Genomic DNA, 21,163 nt, shown 5'->3' with positions numbered 1-21,163 from the left:
GCCTGATGATTATATTACCTCCCCTTGCGGGCTCCGCATTCTCACAGTAGCTAATCAGCTAAGCCGCCGTTACATCCAAGCTTGCCGATGTTAACAAAGATAGCAGTAGCAGTCGCAGTCGCGAAGGTTTGTTCGCAGTGACTCAGATTTTTGAGGAAATAATACAGACAAATTGACAGATCTGAAACTTATATAAAATATATAAAAGAACTCCTTCTACTTCTTTCAGATTACATCTGCATCAATTGTGTTGCCAAGCTTAAACGGTTAGATAATTACAGAAGCGAAAGTGAGTTGTGATTGGTTCGCTAAACTTCCCAGCGTAGACACATGATTGGATAAAAAGCCATCCAAGGGAGGTAATAAAATCATCGGGCCAAGCCGTGGATACATCAAGGGTATAGTGGAGAGTGGTCGTAACGTATACCCTGGAGATTATCGAGAATGGGTGTAGCCTGGAGTGTCTGAATACTCAGAAACTTTGTCATAAGTTGAGACAAAGTACCAACAACCATCTTCATAGCAACTACCTGTCTAACAACCGAAGCATAAGCTCTTCACTGGGACTGGTACAGTAGAAGACAAAAGTTCTGCTATTCTTTGCTTAAGCTTATAAAGTTTCCGTTGAGAAATGGACAACTTAATTTGTCTAATATATATGATAAAACCCAACCATTCCATCACTTGAACCGGCTTCCATAGGGACTTTTCTGCTTTTGGTACAAAACCTGCTTTTAACAAGTCTTGTTTGACATGTTGGCCAACAGCTGCCGTTTCACATTCAGAAAAACTTGAAAGGATCCCATCATCATCAAAGTAACAATCTTGTAACCTTGGAAACGCCAAAACTTTACCAATTGTCTGGTAACCTTGGCAAACACATAAGGAGCTGTACTCAAACCAAAAGGAATGACTCGAAATTTAAAATACTCCTTGTCTTTTCCTGAACCCCTCGAAAATCCTAGAAACTGCGTATGTTCATTCGCTGATATGCAGAATGGATGTCGAATTTCACTAGCCAATCATTCTTTTCTGTGTGAAACAATGCAGTTCCCCCAGTCCTCATACTTAACTGAGGCCTTCCAAAGATTCACTCTAAAGAAGTCTAAAATAAGACGCTTCTTACCAGAATGTTGTATAGTTACAGATAAAGTATTAACAACGTAAGGCTTATCTGAACACTGAACAATCCACCCTCTGCGCAACAAATCTTAAACAGCTGATGACACAAAGTCAGAATTCTCCTTAGCAGATCTATTGTTCCTTATATTCATTCTTTTTGGGGTAGAGTAAAATGGTATTTTGTATCCGTTTTCAATAATGTCTAGAACAAATCAACAACACATATTTCTTTCCAAAACGAAACATGATTTTTCAGTCGACTCTTCACAATTATATCTATCCCATCTTGTTCATATTCATAAAAGTCATTTGTAAGGCTAGGTTCAACAACGTTTACAGTGTCATCACGTAATGTATACTCAACTCCAGGTTCTGCTTCCTTGGAAGGTATTCTACTCTCTGTCAAGCTTCCCACGTTGTTGCGGGTGTTGTTGAGCAAGGGACACTGACGTCTCCAATGGTTGAAGTCGCCACACATGAAGCACGCTCCTGACCTTTGACCTCGGCCACGAAAATTACTAAACTGATCACCAGCATGAGAATCTGTTGAAACTTGAGTGACTGTCGAGGAAGGACGCTGGATCGCCTTGTAGGGGGTGCAATCGTGCGGAACGAGATGACCTTGTCTTGATTTGTTTAATAGCTTTGCTTTCCTCTCGGTTGATTCTCTTGTGGTCGTCAGAATTCATGAGCCACGTAATTGCGCAATGTTTCCCAGCCCACCTCTGAGGAATCAGCTATCTTGATATGCTTGTTTCTTGTCCGGAAGCTGGAAACTTCTTGACTAATCAATTCCAAGGCGTAATAAGTCTTACAGCAAAACGTAATTGTTTTAAGTTTTCCAGAGCTTCGGAATTGAAAGCAAACTAAGTTTTGTTCCCCTCTCTTTCCCTCTCGGCTGTCAATTTATGTACTTCTTTAGATGTTTTATGGAACTCATCACGTAGACCTTCAATTCAAATTTCCCTCCCTTTAATACTTATCAGAGCGTCCTCATACTCATAGCATTACTTCTTTTTGTTGTATCTTCTGGCGCTAGGATAAAGAAATTTCATTCTAATTCCTACCTCAATGAAAGAACTTATATCACTTATTGCACCAAGTGCAACCTCAAATAATCACCTCATGGGTGTTGTAAGAGGTTTCCATGGCGATTCGGTTGTGTGTCTCTCTGATTTCTTTGATGCAAGTCGTTTCATCCCATTCAGGACTTGATTTAAGGATATAATATTTATTGCAGCCAGTGCAACCTCAAATAATAACCTCATGATTGTTGTAAGAGGTGTTCAACGTGATTAGGTGGTGGTCCCACTCAGGACTCAATTTAGGGACCCGGAGCAACCTCACGTAATAACCTCACAAATAGGTCGTACCTGCTAGCTTAATATGATCATAATGATGTAAAATGCTTGAGTTTTGGTATTGATGATTAAAAACATCATTACAGCAAAACTGGGTCATTTCATCTTAATCAGTAGAGAACGTAACGTGTATGCAATACGGTCCTCTGAGACTACCTGAGAGGGGCTCACTCATTCGCGTGACTGCCGTTTTGACTATTTTTTTTGCACATTTTCTCAATGTACAGATCACATGTCACATATGTTCAACAAAAAGGTTTACAATTGCATGCTTTTAAAACCTTCATGTACAAAACAAAATGTATTCATATAAAGAAACTAACAACAGAATCTATACAGCTATGATCTGCAGTCTTTGCTTATATTCAATAATGTTAAAATTGGACTATATCCAAAGCAAATTTAAAGTACGTGATGACCACCAAATGTTTGTAAATTTATCATATAAACAGTTAGTGAAAGCAATACATTTTGAGACACTCGTAATAGTATATACAACAAACTGAATTGGGTCGGGTGGTCATCCTCGTTGACTTGGTTGACGCATGTCATTGTATCTCATTTACGTAGATCGATGCTCATGCTGTTGATCACTGGATTGTCTGGTCCAGGCCTTATATATAGCTGTAATATTGCTGAGTGTGGCGTAAAACTAAACTCACTCACTTCTTTACTTATATCAACAAAGTTTTGGTTAATTGTTAAAACATCTTTAGACAGTTTTTCTCTTAATTCTATGTCTGAGGTCTCATCAATTTTTTCTTGAACAGATTGAATTTCTGATCGCAAGTCCTTTTCTAGTGTTTCACTATTTCTCTTTTTCCTTGATAAGAACTGTATGGTTTCACCCTCTATTTCCAAAAGAAGACGTCACTATATGGCTGAAATATTGCCGATGTGACTTTAAATATTAACTCACTCACTCACTCCAAAAGAAGAGTTTCCAAAAGAAGGCCGTCATTAATTGTACATGTATATTCACTCTAGTTATAAGAATTGGTAATCTATATGGCCCTAATGTTTGATTGATCTTTAGTTTTAGTAGTATATATAATGATAGTCCTTGTTCAAGTCCAACAAAAGCCTCTGCAAGGCCTTATTTCACAAATAAAGCTTTTGTCAGGCCCTTGGATCTCGCCACCATTGTATCTACTACTTTTGAGTCCCCGGTTAACTTCCGGCCCACACGTGGCACTACTGTACCGCTATGACGTGTGAAACAGTTTAATGTTTTGCACCCCTTGTTCTATGTACTTTTTCTTCTCGTCTTCGCCGATAGCAGACTTACGAGACTTGAGCCGGATTTCTTGTTTCATCTTACGTTACTTATCGAGTTCAGAGAGGATTGAACGAGATTCCTCCTCTGAGATCTTACTGTCAGTGAGTGCCGTAGAAATACGCTCACTTACCGTGTTCAGCTTTGCCTCAGCCAGAATCCTGATCTCATCGTGTTTCAACGCTTTACAATGCAGCCTTCGTGACACAAACTTAAACACCAATCCGGCCAACCCTGACACCCCAGCTGTTATTTCGATGCCTAGCACTACGGGTGCACCTATGATGGTGGCCAACAACCCCACAACCTACTGCCCCTTACCCCATACTGGCAGCCATAAGGGCGGTATCAACCCCATCCACGACATTGGAAGCTCTATGGTGCTTCTTATACAATGCTGCCTGTGTGTCGCGGTCTTGTTCTAGTTGGCGTTTTATGTCGCATAACTGTCTCAAGCGGAACCCGTCTACGGTTTCCAGTGGCTTCGGGACTTCCTCCATGACTGGGTATAGCCCCATCCTGTTCTTATCCCCATCTTATAAGATATTTTTTAATTGGGCTTTTGTTAATAGTCGGCCAACGTACTTGAGGCTTATAAGGTTTAGTGTCGGGTGTACGAAGATACTGGAAACGATAATAGGGGACTTTTAGGCTATACCAATCCCCGGCGGTTATATCAAGGGGGCCAGTAATCTCCCTTGGTCCCCCAATTGTATGACGATACGGCAACGTACGAGGGGGTGATACGCCAGCCCATTATACTGTCACCCCAGGTAAAAGGCGCAGGCTTGGCCCACTAGCAGTAATACCCCTTAGCAGGACTTCTATGATGAGTGTGGAGCCTGATTTCATAAATAATTCGGAATCGGACTTCAACTCTGTCTCCATGGGTGCTATGAACAGGTTGCCTGGGTAGGCGTTCATTGGGTAAGCTTGCACCCCTCCATGACTCGGTATGAAAGACGTGAGGGTGAAGCCGTCGTTCTTAATTTCGGCGATATGCCCCTCTTCATGTAAAGAGATGTAAGGTGAGGTGAGGATTATGTTGATCAACCATTTCGGCTCTCTAAGGACATCTGCCAGGGACTGCCGTATGTACACACCGTCTTTAAAGCACAGGATGTACGAGGTGTTTTCCTCGCCAGGCTGATCGAATCCCTCCGTGTCCCCTAGGTCGTTAAGTGTGGCGTTGGGGTGATGACTGGTCATTGCTATAATGCTATTACGAGATAATTTCCAACTGTTTTTCTGATAATAGTTCAGGGGTGCACTTCACTCCCATGAAGTGTATGTTGTCGGGTAGGAAGATCTTGGTTAGTGATATCGTGTCTTCCACGATCACTGTGACTCCCTGCAGACTGGTTTTGGAGTCGACACCCACCCGCACGTAAACGGTGCAAACGTGATACTGGTGTCGTTTCGCCCACCCGAGTTTGATCCCCTTCACGATTTCGACTTCATCCCGCGATGGTTCCCCTAGGTATACTTTGATGATCAGAGTGGCGTTCTCCGGTAGGCTCGCCAGGACGTTGACCACGCAAGCGAATTCAGACACCAACTGCAATGTCACGTCTTGCACTCCCGGTTTACTTGATAGCATGTGGGCTCCCATACTGGAGACTGGGCTGATGACTACGCTACGTCTCTGAGCCGGGACGTATCAATCGATACCAGTTTTCAGCAGATACGAGAATACTTAGAACGCTACAAACACATGGGGTCCGGGTAGGTTGTTGATAAAATCGATAATGTTTATCTAGACATAGCTAACTACGTGCCGTTCAGAGGCGGGTCATACCTAGACTTGCCCCCCTACTATAAGAAAAAACAGGCCATGGTCAACGTCAAGAATAGAGGAGACGATTGCCTGAGGGTAGCTACCAGGTCAGCCTTGTTTCCAGCTGACACTAATTCGGACAGGCTTTCTAGCTATCCCCAAGACGATGGGCTCAACTGGGATGGTAGAGATGAACCAACCCCCATATCCCAGATCACTAAAGTAGAAAAACAGAATAATCTATTGTATAATGTCTTAGGGCACAAAGGCAACAAAACGATCGTGCACAGGATCAGCCCAGTGTTGGGCGAGGAGGGTCGCCACGTTATCAATATATTCATAATCCAACGAGGTGAAAAGTATCACTACACGTGGATAAAACATCTCAGTCGGTTGTTGCACGACCAGTCGAAACACGTTGGGAAAAAACACTTTTGTGTGCGATGACTGCACGGTTTCAGCCGAGCTGATTTATTAGAATCCCACCGGGAAGATTGCCAAGGTATGGGGCAGACGGCCATACGAGTCGACATGCCTAAGGAAGGTGACAATATCCTAAAATTCGACAACCACAAGAACCAAATGTCAGTGCCTTTATCATCTACACCGACTTTGAAGCCTTGGTCAAACCATTGAGGTTGCCGGGGGTACCCCAACCACACAGAAAACATTGGAGCATGAGGCCTGTGGGTTTGGATACTTGGTCGTCCAGTGTGATGGGGAAACGAAAGCTCCCGTAGTGTACAGGGGTCTAGACAGGGCTGAAAAGTTTCTAAAGTGTTTGCAGGAGGAAGAAAAAACTATCAGGAATGCACTGTATACAGTCGCTCCCATGCGTATGACCAAAGCCGACCAGCTAGCTCACGCCTGTAGCACTAATTGTCACGTGTGTGACTCACCACTGAACGGTGATTCGGTGAGAGATCACTGCCACGTCACCGGGTAAGTATAGAGGCGCCACTTACAGCGCGTGCAACCTCAAGCTCAGAATCAACCCCAAGACAATAAACATTCCCGTGGTCTTCCACATTTTGAGAGGGTACGACTCTCACTTAATCATGCAGGCCATAGCGAAAGTCGATGGCAACCTGACGTGCATCCCCAACAACATGGAGAGATACATCTCCTTCAGCTTGAATGGCCTGAGGTTCATCGACTTGGTTCAGTTCCTACTGTCGTCACTCGACAGTCTGGTCAAGGCCAACGATACCTTCCCCATCACCGATCGAAACACTGATGCCGAGACACGACCCCTGCTGATAAGGAAGGGTGTGTACCCCTATGAGTACATGGATGGCTTGGCCAAGTTCGCCGAGACCAGACTACCACCGATCAGAGAATTTTACAGCAATCTGACCGACCGGTAATATCCCAAGACGATTACTCGTACGCGATTAACGTATGGAATAAACTGGGCTGTAAGAATCTGGGTGACTATCACGACCTATACTTGAGCACAGATGTATTGCTGTTAGCAGATGTGTTTGAGACGTTTAGGCGGACGTGTTTCAAGCAGTATAAACTTGACACCGCATGGTATTATACCATCCCAGGTCTGTCGTGGGATGCCTTGCTTAAAAAGACTGGAGTTAAGTTGGAATTGCTCACCGATTACGACATGCACCCATTCATTGAGAATGGCAACCAAACGATACGTGAAAGCAAATAATCAATACATGAAGGGCTACGAACCGAGCAAGCCAACCAATCATATTCTCTAACTCGATGCCAACAACCTGTACGGCTGGGCCATGAGCCAGTATCTACCCACAGGGGGATTCGAATGAGCATCGCATGAGGTCGATGTTATGAGCATCGCGGACGATTCTAACAAAGGTTATATCTTCGAGGTTGACTTGGAATACCCCAAGGCTAGTGTTTCCCCCAGGCATATTTGTCAGGGCGCAGCGCCCTGCCCTTTTTATTTAGCACCCTGCCTTTTTTATTTAGCACCCTGCCCGTTTCATTTAGCGCTTTGCCATTTTGAATCGCCGTATTATCTGCCCTTTGAAAAATCCAATATTTTCCGGATTTTAACAAAGGCAGGAGTTAGCTCCCTTCCCGTATGTTTTTGTTGTGCAATAAAACTACCTATTTAAGCCATGGCGATTTCGGCTTTGTTCATTTTCATTCTGATTCACAATGCCAACCAAAGAATTAACAAAGAGGAAAAGAGAAGAAACTGTGAAGGCTGAAGCAAGGAACTGTCATCGACTCCTGGATTTCTTCGCGCAAAACAGGTACGACTTGACAATGACTTCCGCCATTTTGAACCAATAGCGGCAAAATTAGAAAACATTTCCAGCAATAATCTAGGTTCATGTGATCTCTTTATAGCTAATTAAACATGTCCATTCTGTCTCTGTTATGTTTAAGAATCTTTGCTGTAAATACTTTACGTCCATATCTTATTTTAGTCTTTTTGTGAGGAGAAAATAAAAACGATTGAAACAAAGGGAAGCCATATCGGACATGATCACTTCAGATTATTCCGAAGTGTTTTCTTTTCCTTTTCAATGCTTGTCTCAAGTATTTAAAACACACGGGTGATTATTATCCTCTCTTATATTACGATTGTGAATAGATTCTAATATGTTTTTTTTTACTTTTGATTTCTACTTGTTCAGTCGACCTCGCTCTGAAAGAAATCTTTCGGAAGCACGTATTTTTCATTTCAATTTTCTAGATATACACAAAACCCTCTCGTTTGCTATAGTTAATATTTGCGCTGGGTATATCTGTTGAAATTTTATTTACTCTTTGTAAATGTACGAATTACCGAATCCATACGAAATAGATGCAGGAATCGAAGCCACATCAGACATGTCTATTTCTGAACGTATCTAAGTTTATTTTTTGCACTGCATACATGTAGTTTTTCATATTCTAAAATATCGGTAGAAATACTAAATTAATTTTTCTATATATACTTAATTTGAAGTTCGTAGATTTTGTGGTGGATAAGGTGTCTGCAATAAACAAAGTCAATTTTTACCTGTCTCCATATCTAGTCTTAAAGATTTTCAAAATTAAAAATACTTGTTCCAAACTTTTGTGTATATTTAACTGATATTTTAAACTGATTTATCCTCAACTGAAATGTTTTTTTCTGTGTGTGAAAAAGTACTTTCATTAGGTATTTTTACTATTCTTATTTTCTTAATATTCAAAGGATGTTTTCTTATTACCAATTTACAAAATACAATAAATTTTGTCTGGAAATAAAACTGACTTTTATGTGTATTTCAGGCCCGATGTAGAAGATTCCGAACTTGTAAGCTATGACATTGACAAGCGGTTGTCATCCAGTGACCCAGCTCCTCAAACAATTCAGAAGAAGAAAGATGCAGGTCACAAGCTTGTCTTCGATACCAAGTGGAAACAAGGTCGCCCCTGGCTAAAATACGTTGAGGATGCAAACGAGGAAGGTGAAACAAGCTGCATGATGTTTTGTTCTGTTTGCACTAAGTGGAATATGAAAGGACGAAATGGATCCATGGTTTGGACACTAGTCGGATGTCAAACCGTGAGACTGGACAAAATTACTTTGCATGAGAACTCACACATGCACCAGGTCAAGGAACTCTTTGCTGAGGAAGCTGACACCTGTTCACCATCCACCATCCTGAAGACTCTAAGAAGCCTCAAGCCCCAACTGGGAGACCTCTACCCAAACAATGTGAAGCTCCTGAGTATCCATGCTACTGTGATCCTTTCTGCATCAGAGGTTGAGAGAGTCTTCTCCAGGGTGAAACTCATTGTGACAGACCATAGGAACAGGCTGAAAGTAAATAACTGCACCAAGCTACTTATGGTCAGCATGAATGCTAAGTCTTCTACTGACATTGACTTGAGGAAGTGTGTGGCCAAGTTCTTGGCACGAAAGATAAGGAGAATATGAACGAATAATTTTATGAACTTGCATCAAATGATGTCAGCCAAAGTAAATTACTGAACCCTTAATTGTTTTGCCTTTTTTGTTTTCTGAATGACCTTTTGAATTTTAAAGTGCTCTTTTTTATCTGAGTCTACCCTGCCCTTTCATAATCCTGGGGGAAACACTAAAGGCATTACACCCATCACACAACAGCTACCCCCTGGCCCCCGAACGTATGAGGGTTAACCCAGACTGGATGTCTGAGTACCAACATAACTTGTTAGGTGGGCAGGTGACAGACGTTGAAAAACTCGTGCCCAACTTAATGAATAAGACCAAGTACATCGTTCACTATCACAACCTACAGCTGTTCCTGTCGTTGGGTATGAGGCTGGGTGCTCGTGTTCAACCAGAGCCCCTGGATGGAGCCATACATCAGAATGAACACAGACCTCCGAAAGCTTGCCACCAGTGACTTTGAGAAAAACCTCTACAAGCCCATGAACAACTCGGTGTTTGGTAAGACGATTGAGAACCTGAGGAAACGCGTGACCGTGAAGCTGGTTCGGTCGAATGAGGAAGACAAGCTCAGGAGACTGATAGCCAGTCCGGCATTCAACCGTAGCAAGATAATCACCGACGACCTGGTTGCCCTACACATGAAGAAAAGCCACATAAAATTCAACCGGCCTGTTTACGTGGAGATGAGCATCCTCGATTTATCCAAACACCTGATGTACGACTTTTACTACAACGAGCTGAAGAAACAGTACGACGACAGGTGTGAAGTGCTGTACGCTGAAACGGATTCACTGCTGATGGAGATTCGAACCGAGGATGTGTACGAAGACATGAAAAAACGCCTCGATTTGTACGACACCAGCGACTACCCCAAGGACCATGCCATACACAGCACGGTAAATAAAAAGGTCCTAGGTAAGATGAAGGACGAGTGTGCTGGCACGTCCATAGCCGAGTACATAGGTTTGAGGCCTAAGATGTACTCCATCCTGAAGGCTGACAATGGTGAGATCCGGAAGGCGAAAGGTGTTAAGAAGTACGTGGTGAAACAACACATCAAACACGCCAGATTCATGGAAGCCCTGTTCAAGACCCGTACCTTCAGGCATAAAATGAACACGCTTAGAAGTGATGGGCATAGGATATACGGACTGACTATAAACAAGACATCGCTGTCGCCGATGGACACTAAACGTTGGATAGCTATTGATGGGATCAACACGTACACGTATGGGCATGAGAAAATTGAACCAAGACCATAGGTGTATATATCGGGATGTCACCGAACCAGAGAAAGTGTGAGGCTATTTACTACAGCCCGCGTGGGTACTGGAAAGGAGCTAGCGCTGTACATAAGCTGGCCAAAATGGCGCGAGTACCCCAGGAGGAGGCCAAAGCGTGGCTTGAAAAACAAGCCCTGTGGCAGATCTATTTACCGGCACCATGCTACGTGCCTAAAAGGAAGTTCGGCATTAACATACCCAATAACGTTCACCAGGCCGACGTCCTATTCCTACCCCACGACAAGAGGTACAAGTATTCCTTAACCATCGTGAACGTGGCCAGTCGCTACAAGGAAGCCGAACCCTTGACCACGAAAGACTTGGCCAAGGTAGCCCGCGGATTCGAACGCATATACAAACGCAGTCCGCTGACGTGGCCAACAGAGCTGCAAGTTGACCCCGGGCGGGGAGTTCATGGGTGTCGTGTCACACCTGCTGGAAAAACACGATACCAAGGTCAGGCGTGGCATGGCCGGAGCCCATCGCAGCCAAGCCATAGTTGAAAGATTCAATAGGACTTTGGCTGAGCGCTTATTCTGGCATCAGTATGCAAGGGTTATCCACCCCGGGGAAGCAATCGACTGAATGGGTAGCGCGGTTACCTCAGGTGCTGTCGGCCATCAACCATGAAGCCACTCGGCTAACTGGTAAGAAGCCGGCAGACACTATCAAACTAAAATCAATAGTGGAAGAGTCGGCTGCTCCATTGCGTGGGAAAGAGAAACAGATACCAGATAAGGCCCTAGTGAGGTATCTATACCAGCCCGGGGAACATGAGGGTGACACTCGGAAACGAGCCACCGATCCTATATGGTCAGTCAAAACTTACAACATAGATAAAGTGGACATGAAAGCCGACGAGCCGAACTTGTACTACTTGAGAGATTGGCCAGGGGAGAGGGCTCGTTAGAGAGGAATTATTTATCGTACCGTACGGCACAATGTTACCTCCTGCCAACGTGGCATAGTGTCACAGTAGTGCCACGTGTGGCTGGGAAGTTTACAAACAACGTGGCATAGCGGCACAGTAGTGCAACGTGTGTGCCGGAGTGAGTGAGTGAGTTATTATTTAACGTCACATCGGCAATATTTCAGCCATATCGTGACGAGAACATTTGACATTGTAATAGAATATATATAGTTATTATAAAAACCTGCCCACGAATGACAGTAAAAATACTAGATAATCACAGATATCAATATAAAACTAGCGAACAAAGCTAAAATATTCCAATTAAAGAAGACAATACAATGTAAAAATTGGCTATAGATCGCCAACAACTGAAGGTAGATCACCACACTAAGGCCCATGGGGGCTTACATTACTTTTGCTACCTGCATGGACCCTAGCTGGATTTACACCATCCCTTCAGCCTGTGTCGTTTATACTGAGATTTAGCCATACATTAAAATGACAAAAATACTACGATTAAAAACCTGGTAGACTGAAATTTACTTGAAATGTTTTGGGACTTAAGTACCCTCTCAGGAGGACAATAATTTTACGCTACGTCAACCCCCTTTAGGGCACAGCCACTAACAATCTAAGTTAACAATCTAAACTACCAATCATTAAAATACATCTACGTACAGAGCATATTTATCAAAAATCAGTGATCAAATCAATTTCTTTTAAAAAAACAAGAATTAAATGAACATGAACAGTGTTAAAAAGATCCTTAACAGTTTTAACATTAAAATATTTATCCCTTATGATGGAGAATTCGACACAGTCAAGCAGGAGATGCTTGACTGTGACTTTCTCATCACAAGGGATACAAAACGGAGGATCTTCACCTTTCAACAAGTAGTTGTGAGTATACCTTGTATGGCCAATGCGACATCGTCGCATAATGACCTCTTCAAATCTGGACTGACAACCCAAGTGAGTGTAACCAATATACGGTTTTATTTCCTGTAGTTTATTAATACCTACTTGAGTGTCCCACTTCTTCTGCATCAGATCACGGATGTAAGATCTAATGCAAGCTTTGTAATCAGAGTATGGGAGAAGAAATGGTGTCACAGATTTGTTGAGTGCTGCCTTAGCAGCAATATCAGCCATCGTGTTCCCAGAAATGCCAACATGGCTGGGTAACCAACAAAATACGATGTCGCATTGGCCAGTAGCAAGCTCATTTTACAATTCAATAATTTCTAATAAAAGTGGATGTTTGCAAGAAATATTTTTTATAGCCTGAAGACACGAAAGAGAATCTGAAAAGATGATATATTGTTTATATTTACGGTGTTTATTAATATATTTAAGAGCTGTTAGTATTGCGTTGGCTTCTGCTGTGAAAATTGAACTGTCATTGGGTAGTCTGGAAGATATTGTTTTGGACCCAATGACAGTGGCACAAGCAACCGCGCCACCATCCTTGGATCCATCTGTATATAAGGATTTATATGTATTATATTTATTTCTTAATTGACTAAATTCTTGTTTATACTGTAAATCATTAATTTCTGATTTTTTAAATGTGGTTAATGTTAAGTCAACGTCTGGCCTCACCAATTGCCAAGGAGGAGAAGAAAGAAGACGAGAAGGAGATATATTCTCCAGCTCAATGCCGGCAGCAGAAAGGAATGGTTGAATTCTGTGCCCAAGAGGCGGAACAAGAGAAGGTTTTTTGTTGTATAAATCCTCATAGAGGGGATTAAAGACACAGTTAAATGCAGGATTAGACTCGTTAGAATAGAGTTTTGTTATATACTGTAAAGATAGTTTGATACGACGTTGGGTAAGGGATGGCTCATCAGCCTCAACATAGAGACTATCAATAGGAGAGGTTCTAAAAGACCCAAGACAAAGTCTAAGGCCTTGATGGTGGACAGAATCAAGTAGTTTAAGGTTGCTTTTGCAGGCTCCACCATAAACGATGGAAGCATAATCAAGTTTGGAACGTACCAGTGATCGATATAGATGTATGAGGGTAGCTTGATCCCCTCCCCACTTAGAATTGGAAACGACTTTCAACAAGTCAAGTGCCTTCAGGCATTTAGTTTTAAGTGCTTTAATATGTGGTAGAAACGTGAAGTGTGAGTCAAAAATAATACCCAAGAACTTGGCCTCTTTCATAACTTTGATGGGTGTGCCATTTAGAAATAGTTCAGGGTCTTTATGCGGTTTGTATTTATGGCAGAAATGTATACAATTAGTTTTGGATTTAGAAAATTTAAAGCCATTTTCGAGACACCATTTATCTATCTTGTTTAAACACAACTGCAGTTGCCGTTCAATAGTATGCATATTTTACCGCGACAAGAAATATTAAAATCATCCACAAAAGTGATCCATCTATTGAATCATTTAAAACCTTGGATAAACTGTTTATCTTAATGCTAAACAGTGTGACAGACAAAATACTGCCTTGAGGGACACCCTGATCCTGATTATAATGGTCAGACAGGGTCGAGCCCACTCGGACTTGAAATTGTCTATCATTTAAAAACTTGGATATAAATTGAGGCAAACGGCCCCGTAATCCAAAATCATGTAAATCTCTCAAAATACCATATTTCCACGTAGTATCGTATGCTTTTTCTAGATGGAAAAAGATCGACACTGCATGTTGTTTATTAATTATGGCATTTTTAACAAAAGATTCCAAACGCACTAAATGATCAATTGTACTTCTGTTTTTACGGAAACCACATTGTATATCAGTTAATAGGTTATTGGTTTCCAAGTTCCAAACTAATCGATTATTGATCATGCGTTCCATGTGATGGCCAGGTTGCCAGGGCCTCAGTCATTGGATCCAAAACTGTCTCTTCCAGAATTCCCGACAACATTTTCAGTGCTGAGGCCAAAGCTATCTTCACAATTTTGACCTATATTAAAAAACAGAAACATTCCAAAACCTTCATCGTTTTTACAGACGCATTATCTTGCCTTCAAACACATCAAAATGTTACTTCAAGTCACCCTATCATCATAGACATTTTAGAACTTTACAACGATCATTCTACTGGCCAGTGTGACATCGTCCTCTGCTGGTTGCCGGGTCACGTCGGCATAGCAGGTAATACAAAAGCCGATGCTGCAGCTAAAGCAGCTCTTGACAAGCACTTATCTCCACTGCTGATCCCGTACAATGATTTCAAACCCACTATCAAAAGGAACTCGAGCACAAAAGGTGGGACACCAAAACAGGAAGAAATAAACTTTATGAATTGAAGCCAACAATTGGTTATAACCACTTACATTGCCTGTCAAGACGTGATGAGGTAGTTTTAGGACGATGTCGTATTGGCCACAGTCGGTTTACTCACGACTATCTGGTGAAAACGGATGGGGATGGACCTCCCATGTGTGTCTCCTGCGATGAAGTGTTCAACATTAAGCATATACTGCTTGACTGTGTGGACTTTTCGACTGCAAGGGATGAAATTATGATGCGAGAAATCTGAAAGAGCTGTTACACGTGATAATTACACCGGATCAGATAAATACAGAGATGAAATACAATAGTTTTGACATACACAATGCTCATGTAAATCGCATAGAAAACTATTCAAATCAACGTGAAACTTTCAACAGCTTGAACAAAAATGCTTGAAATACCTTTGTATGGTTTACATGTAATAACTTATATGTTTACATGTAATAACTTACATGTTTACATGAAATTACTTCTGTCCATGTCTAAGGATTGTTTGAATTACCAACTGTGTTTTGAAACAAACGTAGTAACAGATTTCAGTGTTGTAATAACACTGACATATATATATTATGTGTCGATGCAAAGGCGCGTGTTGTCACTATTATTCGATTAGGTAACATTATCTACTTTAGATTATGAAAAATATACATTTACAATTCAGTAAGCTTTAAATTACTAGCTTTATTTTTGTCTAATCTATTCAAACTTGGATGTATAATTATTTGTGTTTACGATTCATTATATGAGTGAGTGAGTGAGTTAAAATTTTAAAACGCATCGGCAATAATACAGCCATATAGCGATGAAAACAAGGTCATCAATTTAAATAGCTGTCGACAACGGACAGTAAAACCAACTAGGCTATCACAGATACATACTTAAAACTAGTAATTAAATCTAAAATACTTTAACTATAGAGGACGATACAATATAAAAACAGGCTATTCATCGCCAACAACTTAAGGTAGATCACCATACCAGGGTCCATGGGGACTTACAGTACGTTTGCTACCTGCATGGACCTTAGTTGGATTTACACCATCCCTTCAGCCGCTTGCGATTGTAGGAAACGGTTAGCAGAATTTTACAGGAGCAAATATACTACGTTTTAGAAATGTAAAAAGCTTAAATTTAACTTTGAAAGTTTTGGGACTTACGTACCCTCTCAGGAGGACAATACTTTTACGATACTTTAACCCCCTTCGAGGATACAGCCACTAACAACTGCAGTTGCTTATTTATAATACCACGTTTAAAATAACACTTATCTATTTACTAATCATTTAACAAATCTTATTCTTTTAAAAATGCAATAATTAAATGAGAACTAACATTATTAAAAAGATAGTTCGTGATTTGAAATAGTTATCCCTTGTGATAGAATATCCAACACAGTCAAGCAAGACATGCTTGACCGTGATTCTTTCATCACAAGGGATGCAAAACGGAGGATCCTCACCTTTCAGTAGATACTCATGAGTATATATTGTGTGGCCAATACGAGATCGTCGTATGATGACCTCCTCAAATCTGGACTGACGACCAAAGTAGGTGTAACCAGTATAGGGTTTTATTTCATGTAATTTATTGATACCTGCCTTGTACTACCACTTCTCCTGCATTAGATCACGGATATAAGATCTGATGACAGCCTTATAATCAGAGTATGGAATAATAAGTGGTGTCACAGATTTGTGCTTGGCAGCAAGATCGGCCATTGTATTTCCAGAAATGCCAACGTGGCTGGGTAACCAACAGAGGTTTTGGCTTTCATTATATGAAACATGGGCAACATAATAATACCTAAAAAGTAAATTCAAACTATTCTACTGTTTGAATTGTTTGTGTGTCCTTGAAATTTCGTATATTGTTTTTTATTTATTAGATAGTTGAAGAAAATATGATCTTCAGTAACGTCTAAAACATTAAATCTAAGCCAATCAATGTGCATAAAAAGCATTTTAGTATCAACTCCCAATGAAAAGATAGGTCTGGATCCTTGTGTTGTATTAATTTACGACAAAAGTGAATACAATTTGTTTTAGATTTTCAAAACTTCAAGCCATTTTCATTGGCCCATTTTTGGATTTTGTTAAGGCAGGTTGTAGCTGCCATTATATTGGGTGCATGTATGTACCAGGACATGAAATACTGAAATCCATGAAAAGGGACTCAGCAACACAACTGTTCAAGACGTTAGTGAGGCTGTTAATTTTGATGCCAACAAGTGTGACACACAGGACGCTGCCTTGAGGAACACCCTGGTCTTGGTGGAAATAATCAGACAATGTGGAACCCTCCCGTACTTGAAAGTGTCTGATGCTTAAAAACTGAGATATGAACTGAGGTAGTCTTGCCCCTCAATCGAAATTCATGTAAATATTTGAAGATACCATGCTTCCAGGTTAAATCATATGCTTCTTCTAAGTCAAAAAAGATAGATACAGTATGTTGTTGGTTGACAATGGAATTTTTGATAAATGATTCCAGACGCACCAGATGGTCAATGGTACTTCGTTTTTTTCGGAAACCACATTGGAGGTCACTAAGGAGGTTATTGGTCTCCAAGTACCAGACTAATCGATTGTTGACCATGCGCTCCATGGTTTTACAAACACAGCTAGTTGGAGATATAGGACGGTAGTTGGAGGGATCAGTATGATCCCGACCAGGCTTTGGTATAGGGAAGATAATGGTATTGTGCCAAGAAAGAGGAAAGTTTCCGGTTGTCCAAATATCATCAAATATATTGAGTAGTGTTTCAAAACCTTTATCAGGGAGGTGTTTTAAAAGCTGATAATGAATATCATACGCTCCTGCTGCAGTGTCGTGAGCCTGCGCCAGGGCAGTACGTAATTCATGGAGAGAAAAAGTTTTATTGTAATTCTCAAAATTATCAGAGTTAAAATTGACTGATTTCCTTTTGTGTTGGGTTTGGTATTTCTGGAGCAGAGGGTTATAATTTGATGATGCAGAGAGGTTCATCACGTTTCTTTGCAATTTCAACTTTATTTGTTACAAGAGAGCAACCATCTTTGAGATGGCGAACACCAGATTTTGATCCGTTGCCTTAAGTCTTTAGAATTATGTTCCATACTTTCGACATAGGTGTGCGAGAGTTGATTTTCGACACATGTTTCCTGACGACTGGCGTTTAGTTTGTTTCAAGTTACATCTTGCCCTGGCTTTTGTCATTTTAACAGCATTCAGTTATGCACAGTAGGGCGTTGTCGGAAATATTTTTCCGCCTTCTTCCTATTTTGTCTAGCTTGTTTGCAGTTTGTTTCAAACCATGGTTTCCCTATGTACGGGTTTGGAGGTGACTTAGGAATGGTTTCGTCTCCAATAGCATTTAAGACGTCTGAAAATAGTTCCATGGGATCAGGAACATTCCTGACTATTTTCAGGTTTGATTTTTCCAGAGCAGAGGGTTTGGGACAATGGCTAATTGGCCTGAGTGACATTCCACCCTGTTGAATACGGTTCATCCACGGGATTGATAGGAGTAAGAATTGCAGGGAAGTGGTCACTTGAGCAAAGGTCATCATGGACCACATAGATGCATAGATCAATATTTAAGAGAAAATCTTCAAGAACCTATCCCTTGTTGCTTTTTTCTGTACTCCCACATATTGGGTTATGGCCGTTCAAGTTAACATTTTGAGCATGTCCCAAAGTGTTTTGTAGTACCAAAGTTTTTGGAAACATTCAGTGCACAGGACAAGGCATGACCAGCCGATTAGTAGAATCGGGCCTATTCTACCACCCGTGTAGGCAAAGTTAGGGTCGAAGTGGTGTGTTGGATTATTGAACTATAACTACCAGACTCCCTTTCTCTGCCGACACGGGGACGCAACCCACGGCAAACGGGTTGTACAATTTGGTCGCCTCTTGCGACCAGCTATGGGGTGCTGTGGACCTATTTGACCCCAGGTTCACTTGGTGGAAGAAGAACTATTAGCGTTACCCAGCACCTATCCCGAGGCTGTTGCTCTTCAAGGGTGTCTCATTATTAAGTACTTGAGGGTAGTTGGCCTGTACATAAATTGTAGCTATGTCATGTGAATGACTGACTGCTTGCTTTTAAAATTTGGTACTTTTTCTGAATAAATATGTATTTTTAAAAAATCTGACTTGTAATCTGTATGTAGACTTGGTGTCGTGCTATATGGCTGAAATATTGCCGATACGACATAAAACTCAATTCAACAGCAATGGAAGTGACTGTGGGATTTAGCTAAATCTGACTCATTAAGAATATGATTGTTTCAGGATGTCTTACAGTGATGGCTAAATACTTCGAAAAGATGGCAGAGTATGGCAGGATGGATTGATAGTAAGTATCATCTGTATTGTCTAATCATACACAATCATGTTAATATGTCTTATCTCATGACTGAGTGTAACTCAAGAAAATAAATGTGTATGTTGTCATGATGCAAACAAATGAACGAAACATAAGTGGAAATATGGCATCTACTTGGATCCCTTCTGTTGTAAAGTGATTGTTCCTATTACTGTAAATGGTGCATATATCGCATAGATGCTTAGATAATGTTTTCACGGATAAATACACATTTTCTCCCACATTCTGTGGACATGTAAACCGTTTGTTGTTTCATCTTCGTTCCTTACAGGTTGCTGTGACTGTGAAGAGGTAGCAACAGCCTTCTCCTCTAATTACAAGGGAACTTATGTCTTCTTGATACACTTGGATGTCAACCTATTTTCTTCTAAACTTAAACATAACGAGATTAAAAAGAGAAAGTTGAAAGAAATTGAGAAGAAAGTATCAGCATTAAGAAATACCTCAGGCGGTGAGATCCTCGTTCATCTGCAAGGTCAAGACACAGAAGATAGGTATCTTGGGCACTTCGACAACTTTACAGACGCTTGCCTGAAGAATCTAATCCCTGACGGACAACTGTTCACGGATGTTTACAGACGTCAGTGGTTGTGGGATGTTTTTCCTGGTTTCGAGAGTACCCCTGTTCTTCTCCTCACTGTAAACAAAGCACGGTCTGTGTGTACAGTACATTTTTACACGAAGGTCGCATCGGATTGTATGATTGAAAATGCGTCGACCATTGGTTTCATCTCTCTCTTGTCCAGAAAGGTGATCACGACAGCAACAGAACCAACGCTAAGAGGAATCCACAACTTTGAGAAACGACTCCATGAAAACAGACACATTGAACTTAAAAGTGTTTTCACGAAGAAAGATCGAACATTTCATAACATTTCCTCGTTTGTTGATTACATTTGGACTGATCTGAGATTCAGGGAAAATTTATGTTCCATGTCAAAACTTGAAGGTGGGGGTTCTTTCTTCGTGGGAATTAACGAAAGAAATGGAGGGGGAACTTACGACTCAAGGGAAATAAATCCAAACGGTTTTCCTTGCAACTGGAACGTTGACGAGTTAAAGACGTCTTTGGATGATAAACTAGAATGTGACGCATCCTATCAACGACCAGACGGTGCTCTCACGTCTGTCCCCACCACTCTCATTGAGGTTGCACTGTATAACTCTCCTTTGCAGAAACAGGCTTGTCCTCACAATTTCAAAATTTTAGAAATTGCAGTCGGGTATGCTGCAGGCATTGTATTCTATAATAAAAAAGGCCCTGAAACCTACACCATTGAAGAAAAGGGAAACATATGTAGAATGGAACATTGTGAATGGTTGGAGAGAATACAGTCGTTCAGTATAGTTGATAACAAGCAGTAACATTTTGAACACCATGTCTGTCTACGACAGTGATGAATCTTCATTTTCGCATCCTTCATCTTTCTCTGACCAAAGGTTTAAGGTCATAGAGGGCACTGCATTGCATTCTTCTCGTGTTTCAGGGGGGTAAGCATTGCCTTTTGTTAAAATATATTTTACATGTATGTTTAAAGTATAAAACCTGTCCTATATGTGTTTGGTCATATATTCACAGACAACAAAATATAATTCAAAATAGAACAAGAGATATGAAAAACAAGAACATTAGTACTAGTTATGTAGCATAACGTTAATATAACGTCAAACAATTATGATATTTTAAGTAGGTGTCTCCTATATCGGTTTCAGGTTCTGAAAACAATGGCAAAGCATGTAAGACAATCGCACGTCAGTCCCTTGGAGGTACGCCCAGTAGAATTCATACATGTTTTTTGCAGGATCAGTTAACAATATCATCGTCAGGTTAGCAATCTCGGTTTCGACTGGGGCCTACTGAAATGTACAGGGTCTTCAACTTTATAAATATGTTTTACATTATTCTAGCCA

General features: G+C 41.0%; 2 protein-coding genes across 2 annotated transcripts in view; both read left to right on the top strand.

Moving 5' to 3' along the window:
- Positions 1-20,736, top strand: part of LOC124265948 (mucin-12-like) — a 189,219-nt gene extending 168,483 nt beyond the window's left edge. Inside the window, exons 2-3 of the mRNA XM_046700769.1 lie at positions 19,159-19,222; positions 19,524-20,736. Coding sequence (XP_046556725.1) covers positions 19,204-19,222; positions 19,524-20,617 — 1,113 coding nt within the window. The 5' untranslated portion in view covers positions 19,159-19,203 and the 3' untranslated portion in view covers positions 20,618-20,736. The remainder of the gene's footprint in view (positions 1-19,158; positions 19,223-19,523) is intronic.
- LOC124265949 lies at positions 7,515-9,499 on the top strand. Its single transcript, XM_046700773.1, has 2 exons — positions 7,515-7,776; positions 8,786-9,499. Exons 1-2 carry the CDS (start codon positions 7,679-7,681, stop codon positions 9,435-9,437), a joined length of 750 nt encoding a protein of 249 aa, XP_046556729.1. The 5' UTR covers positions 7,515-7,678; the 3' UTR covers positions 9,438-9,499.
- Positions 20,737-21,163: the final 427 nt, after the last annotated feature.

This window comes from Haliotis rubra, unplaced genomic scaffold (assembly GCF_003918875.1).
Source record: "Haliotis rubra isolate DU_JTF1 unplaced genomic scaffold, ASM391887v1 Scf1220, whole genome shotgun sequence".
Taxonomy (NCBI): domain Eukaryota; kingdom Metazoa; phylum Mollusca; class Gastropoda; order Lepetellida; family Haliotidae; genus Haliotis; species Haliotis rubra.
The sequence above is the reverse complement of the archived record's forward strand: the minus strand, read 5'-3'. Positions and strand labels throughout refer to the sequence as shown.

Coding starts and splice junctions, on each gene's coding strand:
- LOC124265949 (XM_046700773.1), top strand. CDS start 7,679: ATGCCAACCAAAGAATTAACAAAGAGGAAAAGAGAAGAAACTGTGAAG. Junction 7,777..8,785: donor GATTTCTTCGCGCAAAACAG/GTACGACTTGAC, acceptor TGTGTATTTCAG/GCCCGATGTAGAAGATTCCG.